General features: G+C 41.1%; 1 protein-coding gene across 1 annotated transcript; it reads right to left on the bottom strand.

The window, feature by feature from the left end:
* Nucleotides 1-63: 63 nt before the first annotated feature.
* Nucleotides 64-23,752, bottom strand: desmb (desmin b). Its single transcript, XM_080422643.1, has 9 exons — nt 22,841-23,752; nt 16,243-16,303; nt 15,779-15,874; nt 13,869-14,030; nt 12,450-12,575; nt 10,557-10,777; nt 9,615-9,658; nt 7,637-7,725; nt 64-1,165 (listed from the first exon to the last, which is right to left on the bottom strand). Exons 1-9 carry the CDS (start codon nt 23,452-23,454, stop codon nt 1,124-1,126), a joined length of 1,455 nt encoding a protein of 484 aa, XP_080278769.1. The 5' UTR covers nt 23,455-23,752; the 3' UTR covers nt 64-1,123.
* Between the last annotated feature and the right edge of the window lie 586 nt (nt 23,753-24,338).

Below are 24,338 nucleotides of genomic sequence, written 5' to 3'. Positions count from 1 at the left end.
CGTGAAACTACCGCGGGGAGGCCCCGCGATTCTGCGTTACGCCACTGCACACACACACACACACAGACACACACACACACACACACGCACACCGAACACAGATCGTTTTTAATGATTATGCACCTTTAGTTTTGCTTTATTGGCAAACAATTTCTTCAAAGTAAAAAGGGATGATGATAGTTCCTGATAGCTGGCCTTGCTTTCAAGTCACACACAGAGCAGTTTTTCTTGTATACCCAATATCTCCCTGACATCTTTTCCCCTTCCACAAACACCTGCACTCTCTCATCCAATCTCAGCTCTATCTTCAGCCTCTCTCTCTTTTTTTCTCTTTTTTTAATCTCCTCTCCCATCATCCTTTGCTTCTTATCTGTCCGTCCTTCCTTCTATGTGAGCCTTGTTTGTGACTGTAACCTTAGGAAGTGAATTGAAAGTCAGGGTACGTGCGACAATGACACAGCAGTGTGTCCGAAGGCCGGTGTGTTTTGTCTGCAGCCATAAAGCAAAGTAAACACCATTTCAATGTCATCTTCTATTTAGAAAATCATATTTCAGTGTGTCGGGCCATAAACGGTAATCGTTCTAGATAAGTGGTTCTCGGACGTTTTTCATTTCAAGGACCCCCATAACTTTGAGAGTATACAAATTGGTATGCTCTCAGAGTTACAGATCTGTGAGGGTCCATTTGGAGCCCCCTCAAGGAACCCTGTGGGTCCCTGGACCACACTTTGAGAACTAGATAACGTGATTAATTACTAGCCTGACATGTGAAGAGACTTATTTGACTTTAATCAAAAATTTGCATCAAGCGTTCCAAATCGGAAGGCATCGTCTCCCTGTCCTCTCTGTGGCCTAAACACAGCATCATCTAACACCCTTAACAACCTCCCAACCCATTGATATCTCCCGATCACCCTGCCTTCACGTACAAATCATTGTTTTATTTGCTCTCGTACTCATTTTAACAGCATCCTCGCAGCAAGAAGAGTACAGACCAATGCCGGTGAGTTTATAAAGTCCTTTTTTTTCCTCCTCCGTTTTACTTTTCATAATTTTTCCTCCAATGCACCTTTTCCAGAGGAAAGAGAGATTTCTTCCCTCTGCTTCTTCGTGATACACGTGGTTACATGATGTCCTGTTCGTGCTGTGACGACTCGCTGACCACCTGCAAACGGACACACAAAAGGACTTGCAGATAAAGTTAACCCATTAAGACCTGAGGCCGCTTCTAAACATTTTCTAAATCCTAACAGTTTTTCGGAAAAAAATAAAAAAATTAAATGTTCACGATTTTTCAAAAATAGCAGATCTACAAGCTCATAGCGCGGCACTCGGTGCCGCGCTATGAGCTTGTATATCTGCTATTTTTTAATAGCCAAAGAAGTCTAAAATGACACAGATGCGTTCCTGGTCTTAATGGGTTAAACCACTTAAACCCTATATACTTGGTTGACTGTCTGGGGTCCCCCAGGGGTCTATCCTTGGCACCCTCATTTTCTCCCTCTACACACCAAATATGTTTACCGAAAATACCCGATCTGTAAGCTCATAACACATTGCAACGAGATGCGCTGTGAGCTTGTAGATCTGCTATTTTCACCAAACGTTACGCGTATTATGACATGCCCGGAATAGGTATGCTAGGGTTTGTGTGGATACGTTTAAAATGTTCCATGCGTTGTCTCCATCAGTGTTAATTCCGTCGGCTAAAACTATGATGAAAAATGTTCGTCGACTGCCTTTTTTCACTGACGAAAACTAAATAAAAACTAAGCTATGATGACTAAAACTAAGACTAAATATAGGTATTTATATTAATTTGTCAACAAATAAAAACTAGACTAAAATGTTAGGGCAAGACAAGTCATTTTATGTTTGGTTGCGCTCAGGTGTTGCGCTCCGAAAATAGCAGATCTACAGATCTACAGATCTGCGTCCACGCGTTGTGAGCTTGTAGATCGGCTATTTTCAGCATGCAACCAAGTGTAAAATCGGGTCACCTCTGGTGAGAAGAAGGTAACTACGGTGTTGCCAGATTCTGTGAGAGAAACAAGCAACCGGGTCTAGGAAAACCAGCCCAAAAGAAGCGACTATGGGCCACATGAGCACTTTATACATATACATCAGCTATTTGATGTATTTGAAAATAGCTATTTTCAAATCAAATATTGCGCGGAAATTATAATAAGCAGATCTGGCAACCCTGAGTGACTAACAGGCAAATCTCGATAATGGGGTTCGCTGCTTTGTTGAAACGATAATAGCATGGCCTGTCATAACATGATATAGGCTGAAGCGTGTTTATCTCTGCGTGTGCCGGTGTGTGTGTGTGTGTGTGTGTGTGTGTGGTGTCAGGCCTGTCCCGGTCCCTGGGGTAGGGACAGGAATTTGAACGTTACTCTGCAATGGAACTAGTCTGTGCATGCGTGTGTGTTTATGACAGAGAGGGTGGATGTGGGGCAGTGGTGGAAAGTAACTAAGTACATTTACTCAAGTACTGTACTTTAGTAAAATTTTGAGGTATTTGTACTTTACTTGAGTTTTTCCAATTTCCAATACTTTTACTTCTACTCCACTACATCTCAGAGGCAAATATTGTACTTTTACTCCACTACATTTACTTGAAAACTTTTGTTACTAGTTACTTTTCAGATATAAACTATGATATTATGAAACATACATTTACCACTTTAGCCCTATTTTATACAAAGGCTATTTGAAAATAGCAGATCTACAAGCTCACAACGCGTCGCAGCGCGACGCGTTGTGAGCTTGTAGATCTGCTATTTTCAAATATTTAGTACTTTTACTTTTGGTACTTTAAGTACATTTTGATGCCAATACTTTTGTACTTTTACTCAAGTAAATTTTTAATTCTGGACTTTTACTTGTAACGGAGTATTTTTATATTGCAGTATTGGTACTTTTACTTAAGTAAAGAATTTGAGTACTTTTTCCACCACTGGATGTGGGGCAATCACTCGTCGTCAGCAGATATATCAGAAACCTCCTATCTCCATGTTCTAACTTTTTGTGGTTTTGTTTTTGTAAATGAATGCCCTAACTTCACTGTTTCCCAAACAGTGGGTCGGGACCCATGTTTGGCCAATTTTTATGGGAGTAAATATTCCCTTTTTTACCCCCGTTTCCTACATAAAAAAAATACATATATTATTTCAAAGGTTTAAACAAATAATCACAACTTTTCATCAATTGAAAACTATTCCAACAGTTTTCAAGTATTGCATAAATAAAATGTAAAAAGTATAACGTTTTAGAGAGGAGTATTGAAAATAGCAGATCTAGTACAACACGGGCGCGAATGAGCAAGTACTGTAAGATCTGCTACTTTTGACGTTTTGGAATTGAATTAATCCTGAAAAGTAACAGTTTTGGACATATTTTCCGCCCGACAGAGACGATGTTGTTTGAGGAAACAAACCTATAGTCCATGGCTTCAGTATTTGCATTTCTTTACCCAGCACCCAGTGGTGGAAAAAGTACTCAAATTCTCTACTTAAGTAAAAGTACCAATACTGCAATATAAAAATACTCTGTTACAAGTAAAAGTCCAGAATTAAAAATGTACTCGAGTAAAAGTACAAAAGTATTGGCATCAAAATGTACTTAAAGTACCAAAAGTAAAAGTACTAAATATTTGAAAATAGCCGATCTGCAAGCTCACAACGGGTCGCATCGCGACGCGTTGTGAGCTTGTAGATCTGCTATTTTCAAATGGCCTATGTATAAAATAGGGCTAAGGTGGTTAATGTATGTTTCATTATATCATAGTTTATATCTGAAAAGTTACTAGTAACTAAAGTTTTCAAATAATTGTAGTGGAGTAAAAGTACAATATTTGCCTCTGAGATGTAGTGGAAGTAAAAGTATTGGAAATATTCAAGTAAAGTACAAATACCTAAAAATTGTACTTAAGTACAGTACTTAAGTAAATGTACTTAGTTACTTTCCACCACTGCCAGCACCTTTTCATCACATGAATTAATGCTAATGGAGTGGGTTACAGGAATATTCGTTGCATCTTGCTGTCATGTCACACTTTAGGACGCCATGACGATCCTACTGTTGCACTTTAGTATACGTCACTCTGAATGAAAGCATTAACTAAATCATGGGTCTTCAACGTCGTCAGGCCAAGGACCCCTTAGCCGAGAGCGAGATGAGGGGGGACCCCCCCCCCCCCCCCGCCCCCACTACATATTGTATAAAATTGTGTTGCAGATTAAACATTTTCATAGATTTCGTAGACAGTTTCAAAGACTTTGACAGCACTGTCATCAGTGTATGTTGGATTAATGTGTATTTTCAGACATTTAACCACTTGAACCATCAATACTTAGTCTGCTCTTTTTTCCCCCTCCACACCAAACCTCTTTGCCAAAAATAGCCGATCTACAAGGTCACAACGCCTCGCAGCGCGAGGCGTTGTGAACTTGTAGATCGGCTATTTTTGGCTAATGTTCCACTCAGAATATGGATGCTAGGGTTCAAGTGGTTAAAGGATCTACACCATGAATTTAAAAAAAATATTTGATATTTAATATCATATGGTGTATGTCCCTCAAACCTTTTTCAAAAGGTTTGAGCCTAAATCATCACTCAGATATACTCATCCCAAGTCAATTGTCTCTGGCTTATACAGCACTTTCAGCTGCAATACCAAAACGTCCTCTTGTGCAGGGGGGGGGCTACTGAGCAATTCTGTCTGTTAATACAAAAAAATATTTAAAAAAATTATTTAAAAAAGAAAAAAAATGGGGAAATTCTGCATAAAAAGAAGCATCTAAGAAAAATACAAAATCGAAAAAAAAAACACTTTGAACATTTTTGAACAATTCCACCAAGTGTTTGAGCTGCCTGTTTCACCCACTTCCGGGGGGCGGAGCCAAAATCCGAGCCCGAAGTATTTGTTCGTAGACCCCCACTTAGGGGGGGTAGAAAAAGTTTCGGAGCGATTCGGGCACTTTTCATTTAACATTGCGTTTGCCATCATTAATGTTTGTGATGTCAGAAACATTGCCATTCTGAGATCGCCTGTTCAGACACGCCCATTCTGGAAATCCATGAAATGAGAAGGAATGACTGAATTACAAAAAAAAACATTTTTTGGGGTACAAGAGACACTGGGGACCCCAAAAAATACAAAAAAACAAGAAAAAAGTGATTTTCATGGTGTAGACCCTTTAATGTAAAAAATATGATCCTATCACACACAGATTTGGCGGCCCCCCTGTAGTAACTCTGAGGACCCCCTAGGGGTCCCGGACCCCCTGTTGAAGACCCCTGAGCTAAATGACCTCAAATGTAAAAAAAAAAACATATATTCTAAGAGCTCTCTGGTTTATCCAGTCTAGTCTTAAAGGGGTAGTTCACCCCCAAAATAACTTTTTTTCTATGTATTCCTCACCACCTGGAGCCTTGAATTCATAGATATTTTTTTGTTTTTGACACATTCCTAAGCCAATAATTTGATTATAATAAATGTGTCCCCATTGATTCCGGTAGGAGACACAAATGCATTTGTGTCTCCTACCGGAATCAATGGGGCTAAATTTATTATAATCAAATAATAAAGGAAGGAATGCGACAAAAACAAAAAAATATCTATGAATTCAAGGCTCCAGGTGGTGAGGAATACATAGAAAAAAAGTTATTTTGGGGGTGAACTACCCCTTTAACGTCCTTTTAGCCGATCCCATTTTATCGTGCATTCTGTCACTTTATGATTTTAGTCATTTTGACTGTTCGGGTTTGTTATTCTGAGACAACAATAATGTACCCTACGAGCAGTGTTGGAAAAGTTACTAAAACATAGTAATATATTACTTATTACATATTACTTGTTTAAAAAGTAATGTAGTTACTTTACTCATTACTCCCTGCCAAAAGTAATTAGTTACTTTACTAGTTACTGGAAAAAAGTAATATATTACTTTAAGTTACATATTACTTTAGTTACTTTCCAACACTGTGTTGGAAAAGTTACTAAAACATTACTTTCCAACACTGTGTTGGAAAAGTCACTAAAACATAGTAATATATTACTTATTATATATTACTTGATTAAAAAGTAATATAGTTACTTTACTCATTACTCCCTGCCAAAAGTAATTAGTTACTTTACTAGTTACTGGAAAAAAGTAATAACATTACTTTAAGTTACATATTACTTTAGTTACTTTCCAACACTGCCTATGAGTCAATTATTTCATCATCACAATGTTAATCGTCTCTGTCAGGTGGAAACCAAAACTGTTACTTTTCAGGATTCAAATAAAAAAATAGCAAAAGTAGCAGATCTACAAGCTCAAGCTTGTGTATCTGCTACTTTTGTGTGACCTTTGCGTTAATTTACAACAAAAAAAACCCACTAAAAGCTAGAATATAAGAGATAAGAGGTTGACGGCAACAAAATATTGCTCCGCATGGTAGAGATGAGAGAGATAGAGATGAGAATGTTATGGAATCCTCATGTACCCTCAATAACAACTGTGTGTGTGTGTGTGTGTGTGTGTGTGTGTGTGTGTGTGTGTGTGTGTGTGTGTGTGTGTGTGTGTGTGTGTGTGTGTGTGTGTGTGTGTGTGTGTGTGTGTGTGTGTGTGTGTGTGTGTGTGTGTGTGTGTGTGTGTGCGGTTTGCTTTTCATAAATGTAAACATACATAAACAAGACAGGGACAGTTTCAGCCAAAAGTTAAAAAGTAAAAAAAAATCTAAAGCCCAGTGTTCTGAGAAAGGAAAGAAAAAGGTGGCTGGAAATATCAACTGTTCCGGTTACCAAGTGTGGGCGACCAAGGGGACAGGGAATGTCACACATTCTGGGGAATTTAATGCTTTTTTTACAACCAGTCAGTAAAGACAAACAAAAAATAAATTTTAACCCATTAAGACCTGGAACGCATCTGTGTCACTTTTTGATTTCAGCTAAAAAGCATTATTTTACACTTTGGGCTATTCAAAAATAGCAGATATACAAGCTCATAGTGCGGCACCGAGTGCCGCGCTATGAGCTTTGTAGATCTGCTATGTTTGAAAAATCGTTAAAATGTGCATCTTTCAATATATCATTTTAAAGCGAGCATTTTTGACTCAAATCTTTGCTTCTGGAGGGGTCCCTGGAAAAAAAAGTACCAATACTGCAATGTAGAAGTACTCCGTTACAAGTAAGAGTCTGGAATTCAAAATGTACTTGAGTAAAACTACAAAAGTATTGGTATCAGAATGTACTTATAGTACCAAAAGTAAAAGTACAATTTTTTTTAAAAATAGCAGATCAACAAGCTCACAACGCGTCGCTTGTAGATCTGCTATTTTCAAATAAAATAGGGCTAAAGTGGTTAATGTGTGTTTTATGATGTAATCATTTATATCTGCAAAGTAACTAGTAACTAAAGTTTTCAAATAATTGTAGTGGAGTAAAAGTACAATATTTGCCTCTTGAGATGTAGTGGAGTAGAAGTAAAAGTATAGAAAATGGGAAATACTCCAGGAAAGTAAAAAATCCTCAAAAGCGTACTTAAGTACAGTACTTGAGTAAATGTACTTAGTTACTTTACACCACTGTGTGTGTGTGTGTGCGCGCGGCGCGCGTGTGTGTGTGTGTGTGTGTGTGTGTTACCTCTCCATCACGTGTCTCGATGGTTTTGATAAGCACTGATCTCTTGGCGTGCATCTCAGAGGAGCGTAGTTGGTGCTCAGGGCTGGTCTCTGTTCAAACACACATAGTACAACACAATCACTACCTGTTCAAACACACATAGTACAACACAGTCACTACCTGTTCAAACACACATAGTACAACACAATCACTACCTGTTCAAACACACATAGTACAACACAATCACTACCTGGGCACGTGAGGCACATGGATGTGAGGACAAACAAGACCACATTATATCCAGTGGTGGAAAAAGTACTCAAATGTTTTATTTAAGTAAAAGTATCATTACTGCAATGTAGAAGTACTCTGTTACAAGTAGAAGTCCAGAATTCTAAATTTACTTGAGTAAAAGTACACAAGTATTGGTATCAAAATGTACTTAAAGTACCAAAAGTAAAAGTACAAAAATGTTTGAAAATAGCAGATCTACAAGCTCACAACGCGTCGCATCGCGACGCGTTGTGAGCTCGTAGATCGGCTATTTTCAAATAGCCTGGGTATAAAATAGGACTAAAGTGGTTGATGTATGTTTTATAATGTAATAATTTATATCTGCAAAGTAACTAGTAACTAAAGTTTTCAAATAGTTGTAGTGAAGTAAAAGTACAATATTTGCCTCTGAGATGTAGTGGAGTAGAAGTAAAAGTACTGAAAATTTGAAATACTCCAGTAAAGTAAAAGTACCTCAAAATCGTACTTAAGTACAGTACTTGAGTACATGTACTTAGTTACTTCACACCACTGCATATAATCACAGACGAACCACCACAATAAGTAGGCCTACTGTATATACAGTTACGTAAGTAAAAATTACAAACAAAATGGCATAAGATGTAAACACCTGAACACTAATTAAAGGTAGGGTAAATGATTTACTTTGGTTAAAATAAGTGTTAAATAGCTCTATATTCTAATAGCAATCATTGCTACAGAGTGTTTGTTCAGTAAAAGGAGTCTCCCAATGTCTCTCCAGCTCTTTATTAAACAGAAAATGCATTTTCAGTGCTCTCTCCTGATTGGCTTACATTTTGTCACCTACCTGAAAATGTACTTTATTCCGTTTACTAAAGAGCTGGAGAGACTCCTGTGACCGAACAAACGCTCTGTAGCAATGATTACTATCAGAATATAATACTTTAACCTTTTTACCCCCCCCCCCCCCCCCCCCCCACAAAAAAAAAATCACTTACTCTACCTTAAACATATTTATTTGTTAACATTTATTTGTAACCTTTATAATTGTCCCCCCATTTTGTATCAATATACTCACACAGCAAAATCCGGAGTGTTAGTTTAACTATTAAGGATGCTCTTTTACAGTGCTGTCGTGAAAGGTGACATTTCATTACTATCATTATTACATTTATTTAGTCAGATAATACAATCTAACATTTAAACGGTGATTTGTTGACTTCACCTAAGCCTTAAGGTGAAGTCAACCAAGGGCATAGTTAGAGTAAAATAGCTCCTTGCGTTTGTGTTGATTCGCAGACTTGTGACTTGTGCCCTCTAGTGGCGCAACAAGGAAACAGCGAGGCGTTTGCTCTCACAGCAGGGGTTTTCAACGTTTTCAGGCTAAGGACCCCCTAGCTGAGAGAGAGATGAAGCAGGGACCCCCTCTATATTGTATAAAAGTGTTTCAGGTTAACTTTTTTTGTTTTACTTGGTCTGCTCTTTTTTCCCTCTACACCAAAGCTCTTTGCCAAAAATAGCCGATCTACATAGACCCCGATCTGCGAGGCGTTGTGAGGTCTGCTATTTAGAGATCTGCTATTTTTGGCTAAAGTTCTCCTCAGAATAGGGATGCTAGGGTTCAAGTGGTTAATGTAAAACATAAAAATCATATCACACAAAGATTTGGTGGCCCCCCTGTAGTAACTGTGAGGACCCCCTAGGGGTCCCGGACCCCCTGTTGAAGACCCATGTCTTACAGTACCTCTGAAACTCAATGTGGAGTATGTCTGAATGGGCAAGGCAATCCTGGAGAGAGAGAGAGAGAGAGAGAGAGAGAGAGAGAGAGAGAGAGATTCATTGAGTGTTAGTGATGTGTCTCTTTCTTGCTCTTGACAGTGTTATAATAGTCTTTACTGTGCCAACAAAGCTTTTTGAATTGAAGTGAGAGGCAGACGGATAAACAACTTTATTGTTGCAATGTGACCATGTCCAATAACATAGACATAGGTCAAAACAGCAGGCTACCAACGACAAGAGAGAGATGGAGAGAGCGGAAGAGTAAAAATGCCTTAATTTTTGATCGTATCTGTCTTTCTTCTGAGCATTGCTATAACTTACTATGCTGACCAGTGGTGGAAGAAGTACTCAGATATTTTACTTAAGTAAAAGTAGCAATACCACAATATAAAAGTCCTCTGTTTCAAGTAAAAGGCCTGTGTTCAAAATGTTACTTGAGTAAAAGTACAAAAGTATTGGCATCAAAATATTTTGAAAATAGCAGATCTACAAGCTCACAACGCGTCGCAACGCGTCGCATCACGACGCGTTGGGAGCTTGTAGATCTGCTACTTTCAAATAGCCTAGGTATAAAATGAGCTAAAGTGATTAATGTATGTTTTATAATGTAATAATATATATCTGCAAAGTAACTAGTAACTCAAGTTTTCTAATAATTGTAGTGGAGTAAAAGTACAATATTTGCCTCTGAGATGTAGTGGAGTAGAAGTAAAAGTATTGCAAATCGGAAATACTCTAGTAAAGTAAAAAGTTACCTAAAAATTGCTCTTAAGTACATTAGTACTTAAGTACTTAGTTACTTTCCACCACTGATGCTGACTATGGCAAGAGTCACTCTCTCCCTTATACTCAGCTCTATCCATCCCAATGATCCTATATTTGTCTTATCGTCAGTAGACCTCTTTACCTGCTCTCCTCCCCTTCCAGGAGCTTCCTGTAGGTGGCGATCTCGACGTCCAGGGCCATCTTGACGTTGAGCAGGTCCTGGTACTCGCGGAGGTGGCGCGCCATCTCGTCCTTCATGTTGGCGATCTCGGCCTCCAGCCGGGAGACGCTCTCCTGGAGGCCGCCGGCCTCGCGGCCGTGCCTGTCCTCCGTGTCCTGCATCTGACGCAGCAGAGACTCGTTCTGCACGGACAGAGAGAGATGGAGAGGGAAGGAAGGAAGGTTTTACAAATGTCTTCTAATTCCCAACAGTATTCTGAAAAAAACCGTATGTTTCTATATCAGTGGTTCTTAAACTTTTTCATGTTAAAGACCCCCAAAATGATATGTATTTGGCCGCCGACCCCCATCTCAAAATATTTTGTTCCAGGGACCCCCAGAAGCAAAAAATTGAGTTACAAAGGTTCGCTTTAAAATATATATATTCAAAGATTTGCACACATTTTCACGATTTTTCAAAAATAGCAGATCTACAAGCTCATAGCGCGGCACTCGGTGCCGCGCTATGATATCTGCTATTTTTGAATAGCCAACGTGTAAAATAATGCTTTTTAGCTCTAATCAAAACGTGACACAGATGTCCCAGGTTGCATTTACTCAAGTACTGTAGGCCTACTTATAAGTACACTTTTGAGGAATGTTTACCTTACTGGAGTATTTCCCATTTTCAATACTTTTACTCCACTACATCTCAGAGACAAATATTGTACTTTTACTCCACTACAATTATTTGAAAACTTTAGTTACTTTGCAGATCTAAAGTATTACATTCTAAAACATACATTAACCACTTCAGCCCTATTTTATACATAGGCTATTTGAAAATAGCAGATCTACAAGCTCACAACGTTGTGAGCTTGTAGATCTGCTATTTTCAAACATTTTAGTACTTTTGGTACTTTAAGAACATTTTTTTGAAGACACGGGTCATGAGACATGAGTGAAAAGAAGGATTTATTACTACTTCAAATGAACATGTATACAGTGGTGGAAAGTAACTACATTCCTACTATGCTGTACAATTCTGAGGTACTTTTACTTTACTTGATCGGTATTTCCAATTTTTAGTAGGCTACTTTTACTTCCACTCCGCTACATCTCAGCGGCAAATATTGTGCTTTTTACTCCACTACAATTATTTGAGAACTTTAGTTACTAGTTAGATGTTGATTATTATTACAAAACACACTAACCACTTCAGCCCTATATACATTTTAGCCATTTGAAAATAGCAGATCTACAAGCTCACAATGCGTCGCGATGCGACGCATTGTGAGCTTGTAGATCGGCTATTTTCAAAATATATATATTTTTGAACTTATGAAATGGGACATTCTGCACAACGAGTACTTTTACTTTTGGTCCTTTAAAGGGGTAGTTCACCCCCAAAATAACTTTTTTTCTATTGATTACTCACCCCATGGAGCCTTGAATTCATGGATATTTTTTTGTTTTTGTCGCATTCCTTCCTTTATTATTTGATTATAATAAATTTGTCCCCATTGATTCCGGTAGGAGACACAAATGCATTTGTGTCTCCTACCGGAATCAATGGGGACAAATTTATTAAAATCAAATTATTGGCTTAGGAATGTGACAAAAACTAAAAAATATCTATGAATTCAAGGCTCCAGGTGGTGAGGAATCAATAGAAAAAAAGTTATTTTGGGGGTGAACTACCCCTTTAAGTATATTTTCATGCCGATGCTTTTGTACTTTTACTCAAGTACTTTTTGAATACGGGACTTCTGCTTCTAACGGGGTGAATCTACATTGCAGCGTTGATACTTTTACTTAAGTAAAACATGTGAGTATTTCTTCCATCACTGATGATAGATAGAGGGTGTGTACATACGGTGCCTTTGAGCGAGTCGATCTCACAGGTGTAGGACTGGATCTGGTGTCTGAACTCCATTGTCTCCTGGCGGGACGTCTTCAGAGCCTCGTTGTTCCTGCTCACCGCCTGGTTCAGGTCGGTCACCTATAGGTCAGGCCACAGGGGGGGCAAAGGCCAAAAGGTCACCGACGGTATATATACATGATATCACGCCATACTGCCATACTTCGCCATTCTATGTCACACAAAAGTAGCAAAAGTAGCCGATCTACAAGCTCAAAACGTGTCACAGTGCGACGTGTTTAGAGCTTGTAGGTCTGCTATTTTTTGCTATTTTGGAATTGGATTCCTGATTTTGTTTTTTGCTATTTTTGAAAAGTTACATTTTTATTTAATTTCAAATGCATTTAGTTATACTTTATGAACTTAAATACAAATACATTGGACATAAAAAAAGACAATACATTTTTAATACTAGTCATTAATACCCGCTTTAAGTAATTAACGCGGGTCTTGTTTGTATGTTTGGAATTGTAATAACAGCTGAAATCAATAATATATCAGCATTCCGATATTAACCTGTGGGACGCATTAAGTGAAGGTGGGGGCCGCATGTGGCCCCCGGGCCGCCAGTTGCCCATGTATGAGCTACAGTATCTTATCTATCTTCAAAAGGGGGTCCGGGGTCCTCAGAGCTACTATAGGGGTTCCGCCAACTCTTTGTGTGAGAGGATTTCTTTTTTGGGCCCCTATAAGTGAGATTTGGAAAAATGTACAAATATCTTGGGCAGTGAAACCGCCCCTAAAAGTGAGGTTTGGAAATTAGTACAATTATCCTGCGCTGTGATTGGCCAATCACAGCCTATTCAGGACTGTGATTGGCCAGTGTCACATGACACATGTGCATAGCCCTATATAAGCAACCATAACTTGAAAAAAAACCATAAATTGGTTTTTTTCAAGTTATGGTTTTGTCCATCATAAAGAGTGTTTCAATAAATGTATTTATCCTTTGTACATGATAGATCGACTCCATTCAGTATTGTGATTAGCTAGCAAGACACCGCCCACTTCACACAGGGTGTGATTTTTTTACATTAACCACTTGAACCCTAGCGTCCCTATTCTGAGGGGAACATTAGCCGAAAATAGCAGATCTACAAGCTCACAACGCCTCGCAGCGCGAGGCGTTGTGAGCTTGTAGATCGGCTATTTTTGGCAAAGAGGTAGTATAAGGTGTAGAGAGAAAAAAAAAAAAAGTTCATCTGCGACACAATTTTATACACTATATAGAGGGGGTCCCTGCTTCATCTCTCTTTCAGCTAGGGGGTCCTTGGGCCGAAAACGTTGAAGACCCCTGATCTACACATCTATCTATCTATCTCTCTTTGTCTAACTCTGTTCATCTTCTCTCTCTCTCTCTCTCTCTCCATATACCTTGGACTTGTACCAGTCCTCTGCCTCAGAGATGTTCTTGGCGGCGATGCCCTCATACTGGGCTCTGATGTCCCTCAGGGCGGCCGTCAGGTCCGGCTTGGACATGTCCATCTGGACCTGGACCTGAGTCTCCTGCATCTGGGCCTGCAGCTCCCTGATCTCCTGGCCAGGACCAGGAGGAGCGAGGAGGAGGAGAGATGAGCTTGTAAAATCTGCTATTTTTGAATAGCCAAAGAAACTCTTTAAGACCTGGAACGCATCTGTGTCACTTCTTGATTTTGAGCTAAAAAGCATTATTTTACACTTTGGCTATTTAAAAATAGCAGATCTACAAGCTCGTAGCGCGGCACCGAGTGCCGCGCTACGAGCTTGTAGATCTGCTATTTTTGAAAAATAGTGAAAATGTGTGCAAATCTTTGAATACATATTGTTTTAAAGCGAACATTTTTAACTCCAATCTTTGCTTCTGGGGGGTCCCTGGAACAAAATATTTTGAGATGGGGTTCGGCGGCCAAATACATATCATTTTGGGGGTCCTTGACATGAAAAAGTTTGAGCACCACTGATATAGAAACATACGTTTTTTCAGAAAACTGTTGGGATTTAGGAGACTTCAGGTCTTAATGGGTTAAAATGACAGAGATGCGTTCCCGGCTTGAATGGGTTAACGAAGGAGACAAGTGTATACAGACGGATAGATCTTGAAGGACAGACAAAAAGGACAAAAGGACAGAACAGGTGATGCAACTTTGATGATGGAGAGGGCCAACTATATTTCCACACTCACTCCAGAGGGCCACGTTGCATAATACTGTCGGGCAGACACTCTTATCTCCGTATTTTAACTTTTTTTTCGTAAATGAAGGCTGTACTTCGCCATTCTGTCACACAAAAGTAGCAAAAATAGCAGATCTACAAGCTCAAAACGCGTCGTACTGCGACGCGTTTTGAGCTTGTATATATCGGCTATTTTTGCTATTGGAATCCAGATTTTTTTTTTTCTCTTTTTGAATTAGAATCTTAAAGTAACATTTTTATTTCATTTCAAATGCATTTAGTTATACTTATGTTAACTTTATTAACTTAAATATAAATACATTGGACATGAAAAGACAATAGAATTGTTATACTAGTCATTACTCTTTGACTGCCAGAGTATTTTCATAAAGTACTCCCCCATTGCCAGCAATTTTCGTGTTTTTTTTATTTTTATATTTTGAAAATTTTCATGAAAATAATTGATCAGACTGTTTTTTAAAGACGCAGCACAAATCCGCCACTAGAGAGCAGCACATGATAGCTTGATCAGCTCCTGGGGTCACTGTTACCCTTCTTGAGCGATTAGACAGGGAAAAACATGAAAACGGATGTGACGTCCTCCCAGATTGTTTTGATCGTCAAAATTACGATGTGATACACGACGGCGATGACTGATCGTCACCCAGACCATAGATTATAGAAGAGAAGCTGTCCGTTTGTCCGTTATACCGTGTGAAAAACCGTTTGTTTACCTATTTTGGACGAAAATGACCGGGGGAAAATAATCAAAAACCAGAAACGGAACCCAGGCCATGAAACCGGATGCAGATATGGGTGAAGTAAGTGGAACTCGAGAATAACATTGGATTTTAAGCAGCATAGCGCGATCAGAGATTAAACAATGAACGCAAATCCAACGCGTCAAACGCGTCAATGGCGTGGGTGGATTAAGTAGTAATTGACGCGTTTTTGAGTCAATGGCGTTTATAGAGTTAAGCTACTAATATAGACTGAAGTAATTAAAGCGGGTCACGTTTGCATGTTTGGAATTGTAAGCTGAAGTCAATAATATATCAGTATTCTGATATTAACCTGCGGCACATGTGGCCCCCGGGCCGCCAGTTGCCCATGTGTGGAACAGACAAACAGACCTCTTCGTGGGTCTTCTTCAGGAAGGCGATCTCCTCTTGTAGCGTCTCGATGCGTCTCTCCAGGTCCAGACGGGCCAGAGTAGCCGAGTCCACGTCCTGTGTTACGACAAAACCAGTGGTACTCAAGAACTCAAATGTTTTACTTAGGTAAAAGTATCAATACTGCAATGTAGAAGCAGTGTTGCCAGATTCTGTGAGAGAAACAAGCAACCAGGTCTAGGAAAACCAGCCCAAAAGAAGCGACTATGGGCCACATGCGCACTTTAACATATACATCAGCTATTTGAAATTAGCAGATCTACAAGCTCACAACGCGTCGCGATGCGACGCGTTGTGAGCTTGTAGATCGGCTATTTTCAAATAAAATCTTGCAGGGAAATTATAATGAGCAGATCTGGCAACCCTGTGTAGAAGTACTCTGTTACAAGTAAAAAAGTCCGGAATGCAGGGTGTGTGAAACTCACCGCTCTGAAAGCAGACAGATTGCTCTCAGCTTCTTCCCTCTGAAGAATCTCTTCCTGTAGCCTGGAGAGAGAGAGAGAGAGAGAGAGAGTTTTATTGAGTGTTGGTAATGTGTCTCGCCCTTGACAATAGAGTCTTTACTGCGCCAACAAAGCTTTTTGAATGGAAGTTTAGCTTTAATTGTGGCAATGTGATGTGAGGTCCAACAACAGATTTTTACTGTGCATATTCTAGCTCGGAGGCATGCCAGGGGCATTAACTTCTCCACTTTTACTTTGAAGATGATACAGAACCTGCAGTAAAGCAGAAAGTGAGGAGAGGTGAAAGAAAGGGTAGAGACTAGAGAGACAGAAAATATGAAAGAGAGGAAGAGAGAAAAATGCCTGATGCTTAATTGGCTAAATATTGCTGATCTACAAGCATTGTGAGCTCGTAGATCTGCTATTTTTGGCAAGCGGCACCGTCGCGCAACGAAATATACATCAGGCTTAAAGACGGGGAGGGAAAGAAAGAAAGAAAGCATGCAAGAATGCGAAACTGTGACTCAAAGAAGTATCGCAATGTGCGAATGATGGAGAAATACAATGTAATGTAGAAGATTTATTCTCACATCACACATTTAAAGGTGTAAATTAGAGGGTGAAATTTGTTGTGTGAAACAGAAGGAGGGAGAGCAAGCAAAACAGAGAAAGTTGGTGGTGGAAAAAGTACTCAAATGTTTTATTAAGTAAAAGCATCAATACTGCAATGTAGAAGTACTCTGTTACAAGTAGAAGTCAGGAATTTACTTGAGTAAAAAAACATATCGGTGTCAAAATGTACTTAAAGTATCAAAAGTAAAAGTACTAAAATGTTTGAAAATGGCAGATCTACAAGCTCACAGCTTGTAGATCGGTTATTTTCAAATAGCCTCGGAACGAAATAGGGCTAAAGTGGTTAATGTATGTCATCTATCGTTCCTGTCCTTTTATAGAAGAGCACTTCATAAACACAGCACTGTGGAGGAGCGTTGCCCCAGGAGCAGCAAAGACTGATGGGTAGAGACTGTGTGTGTGTGTGTGTGTGTGTGTGTGTGTGTGTGTGTAATTCTACTGTATCTATCTATCTATCTCTCTCTCTCTCTCTCACACACACACACACACACCATAATGACTCATACTGCACACATTTCAGCAGCCTCATTATCTGTCCATCATTTTAATGACGACGGCTAAGATGCTATTGCTTCTCTGAGTCACAGAGATCATTGCAGCTCAAGCCTCAGTCAGTAGTAATATATATATATATATATCAAATTCTGTGTGAGTTCTCCATTATAATAGATTTAGATTTAGGTTTATTACAAAAGAGGCACGTTGTTGAATTGTGTCATTGTCTCCGTAGGGTGCATCACTGTGCATTAGGGGGTGTAACAGAAACTGCATCGAAATATCGATTTGAATTTCAACAATCTAAGTATATCGATATGCAAACGGCAACGTATCGTTTGACTTTGTATCCAGTGTTGCCAGATTCTGTGAGAGAAACAAGCAACCAGGTCTAGGTTGCTTGTTTCTAAACCAGCCCAAAAGAAGCGACTATGAGCCACATGTGCACTTTAACATATAAATCAGCTATTTGAAAATAGCAGATCTACAAGCTCACAACGCGTCGCGATGCGACGCGTTGTGAGCTTGTAGATCGGCTATTTTCAAATAAGATCTTGCGGGGAAATTATGATAAGCAATAAGCAAGATCTGGCAACACTGCACATGAACCCTATACATTCCTTGTTCTGGCACAAACGTTAGGCGAAATATAGCTGACCTTCCAAGGTCACAACACGTTGCAATGTGGCACGTTGAGAGCTTGTGGATTGGCTATTTACGGTGAAGAGATAGGTGTACAGGGTGAAATGTACCAGTCAATTACATATCAGTGGTGGGAAAAAGTACTCAAATGTTTTACTTAAGTAAAAGTATCAATACCGCAATGTAGAAGTACTCTGTTACAAGTAAAAGTCCGGAATTAAAAATGTACTCGAGTAAAAGTACAAAAGTATTGGTATCAAAATGTACTTCAAATACCAAAAGTAGAAAGTACTCATTATGCAGAAAGTCCCGTTTCACAAGATCAAAATATATAAAGTATTTTGAAAATGGCAGATCTACAAGCTCATAAATTGTGAGCTTGTAGATCGGCTATTTTCAAATGGCCGAAATGCATATAGGGCTGAAGTGGTTAATGTATTTTTTGTAATAATAATCAAAATCTACAAAGTAACTAGTAACTAAAGTTTTAGCACAATATTTGCCTCTGAGATGTAGTGGAGTAGAAGTAAAAGTACTGAAAATTGGAAATACTCCAGTAAAGTAAAAGTACTTCAAAATTCTACTTAAGACTTTTACTTTGAGTACAGTACTTGAGTAAATGTACCTAGTTGCTTTACACCACTGTTTGAATTATAAAAGTGCTATGGGAAGATCTTTATCTTCTCAATGACCATGCTACTCTGGTACAGCAGGGGACAGCTGTTGACATCTGTCCTGATGGCTGCTGCCCTTTTAAGAGGACGTTTAGTTTATTTTATTTGCAGTTTATGTTCAGCTCAAAGTGACTTTGATTCAGTGGTGCTGGCAGCCATCCACCCATTCCCACACAATAATATTGTGATATTAGCAAGCCAAGACACGGCCTAAATATCTCCCATTTGCACCTACAGAACAATGAGGCAAAGTTAGATCAGCTATCGATCATTATGCAATGATGAAGATGTAAAGAATGCTCTGCCCATCGATTTCCCTTCAACTAATAAGTGTCTCTCAGTTCAATTGTTACAGGGGTGTTTTTGGTATGTGTGTATGTATGTGTCTTTGACTATTTTTAGGGACCTGAAAGTCCCCTGTTGGATAGTAAACCAGAACAAAGTAAATCACAGGCTTGTGGATTGTGTCCCTCCTTTGCTACTGTATCATTCTCTACTATTCTGGGATGGGCTTCTCACTAGTTGGAACACTGCTGCTGCTTCTATTCAGCCAGGGAGGTCGGGCACTTCATGCTGGCCGATTAGGGAACTGGCTCACACTTGGCATTCCACTTCACTCCAAAGGTGTTTGATAGAGTTATACTTTGCTTAGGCAAAGAGTCAGGTGTTCTTTGCCAAGTTCACCCTCACTCATCTCAACAAAACAATTTCTGTAATATAATAATTAATTATGTGCGGCAGTGGCTCAGGGATACGGCGGCCGGATGCGAACCGTGAGCGCGAGGCTCTCAGTTCGATCCCGGGCTCCCCCAGAATTAGTGTCGAAGTAATCTGAGTTCCCAGAAGTTTTCGCCAGCTCTCGCGTACAAACGGGAGGGCCGAGGAAACTTCTGGGCCGGAACCCTGGTATTTGTGGGCGGGATGTAACTTACGCTCAGAGTCTGAGCGGACACGCCTCTTACCGGTCTGAGAGCTGGGCAACTCGTCTAAACAGTCCGACGAGAGGCAAACAGCAGTACACAACAATGGCGGCCGCAATTTCTCAAGGAGAAATTGCTTCCCGTCGCTCCTATTTACATGCAACACCCACTGCATGTGGATCCCGCCCCCTTTTCTTCATTGGCTGTTGATTTGAATCAGAACGCAGTGGCCGCGCCCCTGCTGTCCAGGCTCTGAGGCCAAGTCTCCCAGACTAGTGTTGAAGTGTCCTTGAGCAAGACGCTGAACCCCTAATTGCTCCCGATGAGCAGGTTGGTGCCTTGCATGGTTTCTTCCGCCATCGGTGTATGAATGTGTGTGTGAATGTAATGCACAATCTATGTAAAGCGCTTTGGATAAAAGCGCTATATAAATGCACCATTTACCATTTAATACAACTTAATTGTTTTAACGAATCTGTATGAGAGTATTTTAACATAATATTTAACTAACACATCTGCTGTGGTTGGAGGTGGTCTCTGCCACTCTTCCATTGAGAAATTTAGAGCCTGGTTTTTGCATAGGACACCTACTGGTTGACAAGTACAGGGCCGGCCCTAGGATTTTCGTGGCCCTAAGCAAGATTTTTTGGGGTGGCCCCTCCCCCAAACACCCCCATTATAAAATCATTGTCATTTTTTATTGCATACTAAAATAATAACGCTAGTTGTTGGATAGGAGATACATGATATAATTACAATATGAAACGTAAAACGTATTTTTTTTGTGGCCCCCCTAGTGGTTGTGGCCCTAAGCGACCACTTATATTGCTTATAGCAGCAGCCGGCCCTGAGTACTGTAGTACTGCCTGAAGCTCAATAAGCTCAATAAACACATTTGATTGTCCAAGTGGGAGTTTCCTCTTTGAATGAGCAGTACATGTTCGGGCCCTCACACAGGAGACCGGGGTTCAACTCAAATCCCCGGAAAGGACGTAAGTATAGGGTATCTCGCTCCTCTCCTATAGTTAAAGTGATGATCAGGGATATAATGTGAACCCTTCCCGGCAACGCCAAAGGCCAAAGGATGCTGCTGCTAAACTGTGGTATAATTCCCATCCGTACTGAGATTGAAAGGAATGCATGAGGCAGATGGACAGGGGAACGGATACAGTTCCAGGCGGGGGTCGAAGTGCAGAGTATTCGATTCCGTTCAAGAAATGCACGAATCACATACTGTACACCAGTGGTTCTCAAACTTTTTCATGCCGCGGACCCCCAAAATTATATGAATTTGGCCGCGGACCCCCATCTCAAATATGTTGTTCCAGGGACCCCCAGAAGCAAATATTTGAGTTACAAATGTTCGCTTTAAAAAATATATATATATTCAGAGATTTGCACAAATGATTTTTCGAAAATAGCAGATCTACAAGCTCATAGCGCGGCACTCGGTGCCGCGCTATGAGCTTGTATATCTGCTATTTTCGAATAGCTTAAGTATAAAAAAAAAATTATTGTGATGCTATATTAACACATTTTGCTGGGGACCCCCTGGAACCCCCCCAAGGACCCCTGGGGGTCCCCGGACCCCACTTTGAGAACCAATGCTCTACCCGGTCCACTGGGAGAAAGCCCCTGGCATTTTGAGGGCCGTGCACGGCGGAGGTTGGACGATAGAGCGATAACACACAGCGGTATAAATTCAAACCAGCCCCAGGGAATATGTTATCTGTTGTGTTGTTTGCTGTGGTTACCACCACCACGGAGTATATTTTTAAACCACTGTGGTCATGATGTGGCTTTAGCTTTTAAAGTGAATCAGCTGTCAGGTTGCAGTAGTAGGCTATGGCTGGCCCCAGTGGACAGAACAGTGGGCAGAGAGGTTAATCCCGTACAGAAAAGAATAATATATGTTTTAGAATATTCCAAAAGTCACCAAAGAAATATTTTAGAGCAGTTATTCTCAAGCCCCAATTTGATACAATGGGTCTAGCGACTAGCTGGGACCCCAATCTATACACTGTAAAATCCTCAGTGATCATTCTACTCTTCTTCATTACTCACTTTTTCACCTAAAGTCACCACAAGTAGAAGTTTGTTGTTGTTTTTTTTGCTTCTATTTTTTTATTTTTCATTTGGATCCATTTCTACACTCTCAGAGTTACAGAACTGTAAAGAATCCAGACCCGACATGGGGAAACTGTATTTTAGGGAATGTTATGTTAAAAAATAAATCTTACACAATGTTTGTGTATTTTGAGACATGTACTCGGGGTAATATTCTTTTCAGGATGGGGAAATAAGGTTCGCAGGTCCGAGCCCCATAGCATGCAATATATCCATCAACAGTTCAGGGATTCGAACCCTTGCTAGCGACGTTGTTTGCGCTGCAGTGGGAATGAAGCTGTGTGGTCTATAATACTTCGGGACCGTACCTATGTTCCCCAGGTTCTATGTTCCCCGCTTTCCTAGGAGAGCAGGGAATATAGGACCTAACCTAAACCTAACCCTAACCATAACCTTAGTGGGGGAACATAGGTCCGGGGAACATAGGTATGACCCCGTATTATGCCCTATTCATGCTCCATCGTACAACGTGGCATGCTCTGAAAACAGCGAATCTATAAGCTTACTACGGGTTGCATCATGTGACGCATTGTGAGCTTATATAGATTGTGTACTTTTCAGCAGAGCACACCATCTTATGACGGAAGAATAAATCAGGCTTTGTGTGTTCGTTCAAACACGCAAACACACTTGCAGTGTTGGGGAGCATGAAGCTACATGTAGGCTAGCTGAGCTACATTTTGCTGTAGCTTGCGGTAGTTTAGCTATGTTCATGTTTGTGTACCTTGTCAAGTAGTTAAGCTGTTTTTTGGGTAATTTGTTAAGCTAAGCTACTCAATTTACAAGCTACAGTTTTGGGCAATAACATGAAATGAATATATTTTGTCATTTTGTTTACTAAAGAAAATGTCAACTTTTTTTTAATAAAACTCAGCTGAGAGGCATATTTCTGCGGTCATGTGACTTTTTTGTATTTTTTGTTTGGATATTACGTTTTGTTTACACCACATGTACATTTCTCCAGGGGTAGAAATGTAGCTTGATCAAGCTACTGCCATGCATGGTGAACTACTTGTAGCTTTAAGCTATGCTTCCAAAGTAGCTTCCCCAACACTGCACACTCACACCCAACAGCCCAGCGCAACCCACCTGAGTTTGACCTTGTCGAGGTCATCGGCCAGGTTGTCCCTCTCGATCTCGGCCCGCGACCTCTCCCTGGTGACCATCTCCACCTGTCGCCTCAGCTCGCTCATCTCCTCCTCGTACACGTCGGCGACGCGCGCGGCGGGCTCGCGGCCGCGGAGCCTCTCCACCTCCGCGGTCAGCGTCTGGTTCTGCTGCTCCAGGAAGCGCACCTTCTCGATGTAGCTGGCGAAGCGGTCGTTGAGGTGCTGCAGCTCCACCTTCTCGTTGGTGCGCGTGGTCAGGAACTCCTGGTTGACCGCGTCGGCCAGGCTGAAGTCCAGCGTCTCGCCCGTCATGCCGCCGGCGGCGTAGCGGCGGCCCGAAGCGGCGCGCGTCGACGACACGGCCGCCGGACGGCCGTAGGCCGAGGTGGAGGCGCGGTACGAGTAGCTGGGCGCCGCCGTCGATGCCCTGCTCACCTCGTAGACGCGCGAGGTGACGTGGCCCCCCGCAGAGCCGGGGCGTCCGAAGAGGGAGCGGCTGAGGGAGGGTGACGCGTAGGAGCCCCCCTGGCCCCCGAAGGTCCGGCGGTAGGAGGAGGCACTGGCAGACTGCGAGGAGGACGAGTAGGAGGCCATGTTGTTGGTGGTGGTTTATGGGGGGGGGTAGAGAAAGAGAGAGATGCGGTGCTGTGTGGTGAGGGGGGGGGGGGGGCGCTTGGTGAGAAGCAGAAGTAATCTCAGTGTAGCAGGAATGCCTTGGGAGAAATCAGGAGTGTGCCTTGCACCTCGTAGGCTGACAGGGGGACGTAGTGGTGCTAGCTCTGCCGGGTCAACCGCAAACAGTTGGGAATCCTCAGCACTGCAAACTTCAAAACATCTGTAGTGGTCCAGCAGACGGACAGTCACTGTAGATACAGGACAAAGCAGCAGGAGAACGAGGCTCACTGAAGAACAGGACCTGCTATTTGTAGTCGGGCCCCCCCTCCAACTCTCTCTCTCTCTCTCTCTCTCTCTCTCTCTCTCTCTCTCTCTTCATGAGACCCACCTCGTGTACATCTATCCCCCTCTCTCCATCTCTCTCCCCACCTCTGTCCCTACCTCTCTCCCACTCTCTCTATCTCTCCCCTCTCTCTCGCCCAGGGTGTGTGGTATTCCAGAGTTGCTTGTGTTAAAGGCATTAACATCAGATTGTTATAGAGGTCTGTCAGTCAGTTTACACTGATCCCCTGTGGCTGTAACGCCAAATAATACACAACACTAGCGACGCCAGAGCCTACAAACAAGAGCAGAGAAAGGTCAATGAAAGGCTCCTAAATCACATGTTGTTGGCCCACTCTGTTGTGCTGACGGAGTGGCCGAAGTATTTTATCTGAATGAATCACCGTTTACTTTATTTTGGTAGTGTAACAGAGTAGCCCTGCCTGAATCCCAGAAGCCTAATGTTGACCATTGACCGGGGGGATTCCCCTTTGGTTTATCAGTAGATGTTTGGTGTTCCCACACACGGAAAGACCCGGGTT

This window comes from Gymnoscopelus braueri (assembly GCF_963280865.1).
Source record: "Gymnoscopelus braueri genome assembly, chromosome: 24".
Classification (NCBI taxonomy): domain Eukaryota; kingdom Metazoa; phylum Chordata; class Actinopteri; order Myctophiformes; family Myctophidae; genus Gymnoscopelus; species Gymnoscopelus braueri.
Note: the sequence above shows the minus strand (reverse complement) of the source record. Positions and strands in the feature narration are given on the sequence as shown.

Excerpts from the sequence above, each read along its gene's own strand:
- desmb (XM_080422643.1), bottom strand. The coding sequence starts at position 23,454 with ATGGCCTCCTACTCGTCCTCCTCGCAGTCTGCCAGTGCCTCCTCCTAC. Across the intron at positions 15,875-16,242 it reads ATCTGTCTGCTTTCAGAGCG|GACGTGGACTCGGCTACTCT; the intron begins GTGAGTTTCACA and ends GTCGTAACACAG. Across the intron at positions 10,778-12,449 it reads TCGACTCGCTCAAAGGCACC|AACGAGTCTCTGCTGCGTCA; the intron begins GTATGTACACAC and ends CTGTCCGTGCAG.